This window comes from Hylaeus volcanicus, chromosome 4 (assembly GCF_026283585.1).
Source record: "Hylaeus volcanicus isolate JK05 chromosome 4, UHH_iyHylVolc1.0_haploid, whole genome shotgun sequence".
Lineage (NCBI taxonomy): Eukaryota > Metazoa > Arthropoda > Insecta > Hymenoptera > Colletidae > Hylaeus > Hylaeus volcanicus.
The window spans coordinates 2,811,612-2,817,323 of NC_071979.1; the positions used below are offsets into that span (position 1 = coordinate 2,811,612).

General features: G+C 34.1%; 1 protein-coding gene across 5 annotated transcripts in view; it reads right to left on the minus strand.

Moving 5' to 3' along the window:
* LOC128875694 (transcription factor CP2-like protein 1) overlaps window positions 1–5,712 on the minus strand; it is a 48,864-nt gene that overhangs the window by 12,018 nt on the left and 31,134 nt on the right. For all 5 annotated transcript variants that reach the window (XM_054121509.1, XM_054121508.1, XM_054121510.1 and 2 more), the window contains 2 exons: window positions 4,683–4,931; window positions 3,849–3,925 (listed from right to left, as the gene is read on the minus strand). In XM_054121509.1, the coding sequence (XP_053977484.1) occupies window positions 3,849–3,925; window positions 4,683–4,931 (326 nt within the window). The remainder of the gene's footprint in view (window positions 1–3,848; window positions 3,926–4,682; window positions 4,932–5,712) is intronic.

Here is a 5,712-nt window from a genome sequence, read left to right on the forward strand (position 1 = left end):
TATCCCCCATTTCCGGCTCCTCCCCGACTTTTGGGACACCCTGTATATGTACCAATTTGTGCCACAACCTTTTCACCTGTTAACACTTTATTTACCGGGAGCCTATTTATAGGCTTTTTAATTGCAGTACTTAGTTATTCGAATTTATTTACTGTGTTGATGGTTGTCTACTCTCAATGTTCAGTGTTTGGTAACAGACGTGGCTTTCAATGTACCCAGTAACAGTATGGAGGAATTATTGTCAGCCTAGATTGGCATATGCTACTGTAGAAAATTCTTTTTTGAATTAAAGTCTGTTTCTAAATAGCCCGGTAGGTAAAGTGTTAAGGAATGTACACATTTTATTTGTTTTCAGCCATTCCGATATATATTCAGACCTGTACCGCCTACTAAAAATCGGCATGGACTTTCCAGACAGCCCAATATTTACACTAGTGTCTTATAATGTGGTTTTTATATAACATATTAAGAATTAATCGAGTTGTAGGAGGATTGAGTATACATAGATTTAATCGTGGAAGTATGGTGTAATGGCTGACGAAAGTGTCTCTACAATATTTTTCACCGTCATAGAATAATTATACATCTTCAACTCGCGACATAGTAGCCATGTTATACATGTAAATTGGCACTCGAGCCAAAATGAATTTGATTTGCATGCTCTAGATTGTGAAGAGCTTGCGTATCTCGAGGCTACATTGTCTTGGGGTTTGTTCGCTTAATTCAGATCTTTGTAAATGTAGTCACGTTTGTACATGTAGCAATTCGCGACGCAGGACACTGCGCATCGAAGATGTGTGTTCCGCGCAGATATCTTGCGCACCCTCGAAGCATAGCTTAAGGGGCTTGGAACATTGAAAAATGAAAAAAAATCACTTTTTTAAAAATTAAAATTCAATTCTGAACAGTTCTGTGCAATCAGAATTTAATTTGGAACACTGAAAACGGTGAAAACGAATTTTTGAAAAAAGAATTTAGGTGAAAGATAATACAAAAAACACTCGAAGATATGAGAAAAGTAAAAAAAAAAAAAAAAGAAAATGCGATAAAACTGTAAGAAAATATAAGGAAACAGAACTAACAACTTTTGTGGAGAGAAAACAATGGCACAGTCAAATTTGCGGGAGACCAGAGTCGCGGTTACCTTGGTTACAGCCATAGAGTATTATTTTCTAGGGTAAAAAGCACAGTAAATTATCAACAAGGTAGTGTCGATTGATTTTGATAAAAATAGATACGATTAGATAACATTTATATCGACAATCGAGCGGAAAATACAAATTTCTAGTTGTCTACAAAATTCTAGTCTCCTGAAAAGTTAGGTTTTTGGTATAAAGATGCATTTATCTCTGGACCTAATTGATTTTTTTTAAGTTTTTCTTTTTGCATAATGTACAGAAACGATAGGACTAAAAACAGACCGAGAATTTTTTTGAAATTCCAAACAGTGAATTTTTAAATAATTTTCAAAATTAAAAAAAAAAAATTGAAAAGTTTTCTTGAAATCAAAACATTAAAAAAATTCTCGGCCTAAATTAAGTCGTACTATTGAAAAACAAGTGTGTAAAATTTCGTTAATTTCGGCCTAACCGTTTCCGAGAAAAGTGTACCTTTATGGAGAAATTTTTACTTACAAAAATACCATATGTTTCAATCTCCTTAAGAAACAGCAAATTTCAACTGCTTATACATCGATATCAAAGCTGTAGTTTGCAAATTATTAATGGTTTTTTTTTGATTCGTATTAGTATCAAAACCTTATCCTCCAATAAGCGCTCACATATTCAGAAACACTCTGTAGATAGAATAGGGGAGCCAAAGTTCTGTTAAAAAAAAAAAGGAAAAAAAACCCGCGGTACCTGTCTCCGTTTGCCAGTGCATTTTTATATCACTTTTATGCTAACGATAAATGGTTATCTTTTATACTTTTAATAATAACATATATATTTTACATTCACATTAGTGAAAGTACAGAGATAGATAAGTTATCCTGCCTTTTTTCTCTTTCTAACGGTGTGACATTTCCACTCACAAGCAAGCTTATTTCTCTCTTGCTCTATCTATGATATCTCTATGGTTCCCGAGGTGTCGTTAAATAAGTATTAGGTTGTCCAGTAAGATCGTGTCAATTTCTAAAAAAAATTCAAAGGCATATAATATATATACATGTATTTATTGAATTACATAGGTGCCATTTTGTCCCACAACCTTTCCACCTTTTAAGGGACAGATACATGTTATTTGTTTTCAACCATTTCGATATATTTAGACCTGTACCACCTACCAAAAATCGACATGGACTCTCCGGACAACCCAATACATAAATCTTAACCAAGCTAACATTGATAATCTTTGAGTAAATAATTAATCTCCAAAAGGGCTAACATATTAAGAAACACCATGTATAACAGTGCGATTGAACGGGTATAATGACACTAATGACCTATATCTAAAAACACTACACCGAAAAGAATACAAAAGACAACCAAAAACATTCTGAAAATTTATATATTAAAAATAAAACTAACAGAATTGCTTGTATTCGATTGAAAGAATTATTATATAATTTTTATAAGAATTAAGTTTAGCAAGAATCAAGTTTAAAATTTGTCCTATTTTCCATACCTAAAATTTAAAGGTAATGCAAAAACAGATAATTCTTCAGGTAATTTCTCAACATTCCAGACCAGATTATCCTCTTACGTTACTACCTAAATTCATTCTATTTTGAAAAGAAGAACATTTCATTCTTCTTCGAGTATCATTTGACATTGTAAGTGTCGCTTAGTATGCGCGAAGCGTTGCGGCTGATATAGATTCCTACTTATTTAGACGAATGGCGGAAACTTGCAATATCCGGAACCAGCCAGTTTAAGTTTACGTGACGAAGGAGAATTTGTTAAACAACCTGGCGTGTCACGAAACGAATAACAATGTCAGCGTAATATCTTACAGTCAAGCTTGCCAACGAATTTCGAGGGCAGTACGATGAATCACCGACAACGATGAACAAAATATGATTTTATATTGTATCGTAAAATTCGACGATAGATACATTAATTCTGGACGGTCTTAAGTAAACGTTAAGGTTTAAAAATAGGTGGTATCACCGATAAACACTGACGCCGATACACTACTTGCGTAGAGAAAAATGAAATTGAAAATATCGGATGTCGTCGAATCGACGCAAGTACAAACCAGTCGCGTTTTACATTTCAAATCGTATCTTCTTTCTCACGATTTGCATAAACACGTTGCAACATGAATTAATCTTTTTAAGCCATGACACTGCTACCCCTGGGTATACCAAAATGCGCATACCAATATTATTCTAATTAGTAAAGTTAAATAAAATGAGATATGTACATACAGGGTGGAGTAGCTAATCTGTAACAGTGCAATAATATCTAAACTATCGTCGATAAAAAAAACCTTTCAGGAGAAAGTTAGAGGATTCGAGGAAGGATATCTAATATGACTATTGCTTCTTTTGGTACAGATGACCAAAACTTGAGGTACTTGACACAGTCTTGACCTTGACACAGTTTCATCATTTATACAAGAAGCAAAAAAACAATAGATATTGACCACCTCGAACCCTCTAATTTTTTCCTGAAAGTACTTCTCGGTACAGACGATAGTCAGAGCATTATTGGTCTGTAACAGGTTAACTGCTCCATCCTGTATATACATATCTCATTTACTATAAAATATTTCATTTCTTCCTTTATTTTCCTCTATTGAAAAATAAATTCTTGGATTTATTCAGGATAGTGATTTTTTCTAATACTGATTAATTAAACAGTGAAAAGGTTACGGATAAGATAAGTAGCAGAATTTGTACTTACACTGCCTCCGTTGAAGCATAAGGACTTTCTCCGTTTTGGGCTATTAGGTTGGACGACGATAAAGACTCTAGAGGAATCTATAAGAAGAACAAAAAAAAATACCGTTTTACGTCTCTACGAAAGAGTTTATTATGCCTGGTGTCCACTAGGAGAATTTTAATTTCAAGAATCGGTATCAAGACTATCTCCGATGAACACAATATTTGAGAGTAAAAGGAACCCGTTACAAGGTCAACAGTATTTTGCAAATTTAAATATTGGTAATAATATTGACTATCCAAGTGTAATATTGCAGATTGATATCTTGAAACAATAAGAAAGTGTTTAATATTATTATGGAAGCCATGTTAATATACTGAGATGTACGCTGTACTGCACAATATTACTCTAGTTTCTTATTCTATTGACGTGCTATAAGTGCACATATTCTGAATAATATTGAACCGTGTGAATCACTACTATAATAATATTAATACTATGTGAATATCTTAAGGATTCTTTCGTACGAGGCGACCTTGCAAGTACAGATTATTATCTACATAGAACAAACAGTTTTTGATCTGTTCATCGTTCGATGAAAATCAATAATACAAATTAAAACTGAAATGAAATTTCTCATTGAATGAACAAAAGCTTATCCAAGTAACTGTCCGATCGAATATACATTGGCAATAAAATTCTGTTCATCCCTAGCTCACGAGTGATGAAACAATTTTCGTCATGAAGATTGTTCATGAAGATGATTTTCATCATTCATTTTCTTGCTCGCATGAAAGGCTCTTATTCTCGATACCAATTCTCAAGGGGGCTATAGAAACGAGATCAGTTGCTTACGTCGGAGAGAACCGTGCAATCGTAGCTTGGCTGGTATTTGTCCTGCTCGTGCGGCGGTCGTCGCAAAATTTTGTCCCGATCTTGTTTATGCTTGCGATCGGCTCCCTTTAACTTGAAGACTTTCACTTGGCAAGAAGCGGCATGCAGACGGGGCCCACCTGGTAGCCGTGTCTCCACTTGGATTCGAAACGGCACGCCTTTTTCTCCACCGTGCTTTTTTGGCGTGAATTCGGTGCTGATGCAGTTCACCTGAATTTCAAAAAGAATTCAGCACAAAGTTATTTAAAATAGCAGCTCATGGATTCGTCGAGACGAGACTTCTAAAAACTCTTGTAGTCTCCAGTTTATGGATATTGTTCGAAAGGAAAAATGTATGTAAATACATTCTTTATACATCTAATTCTTAGATAGAATAGGAAATTTTGTATATAGTCATATGAACTTTGAGGAGTCGTTTGCACAGTTTTATAAAAATTACAGGCAGACACTTCGAAAGCATTCTTTGTGAGAATCATCTCTTCTTCACTGCTCTTAAGAGCAAAGAGTTAATAGATATAACGCAACCCACCAGTTGATTAAATAAGGATCTTCTTTTCTTTTACAGAGTGTTTTGTTCTTGTTTGACGGACTACATTAAATGTATCTGTTATGGTAAATGCAATAAACTGGGGATTGTGCATAATTCCCACTAAAGTTGGTAAATGTGATAAGTTATGGAATATTTATAAAATTAACCGGTGATTTTATATAATCCCCAACTCGTAATGGGAAATGTTATGAAATTGTTAATGCATATACTGTCTATATGGAAATACTGTCTGAGTAGGTTTAGTGTAGGAATATATTGGTGAGGGTGGGAATATTGAATACTGTTAAATATAATTCCCATCGGGTAATGGAGAATGTGATAAAATTGTTAATGCATATACTGTCTATATGGAAATACTGTCTGAGTAGGTTTGGTGTAGGAATATATTGGTGAGGGTGGGAATATTGAATACTGTTAAATATAATTCCCATCGAGTAATGG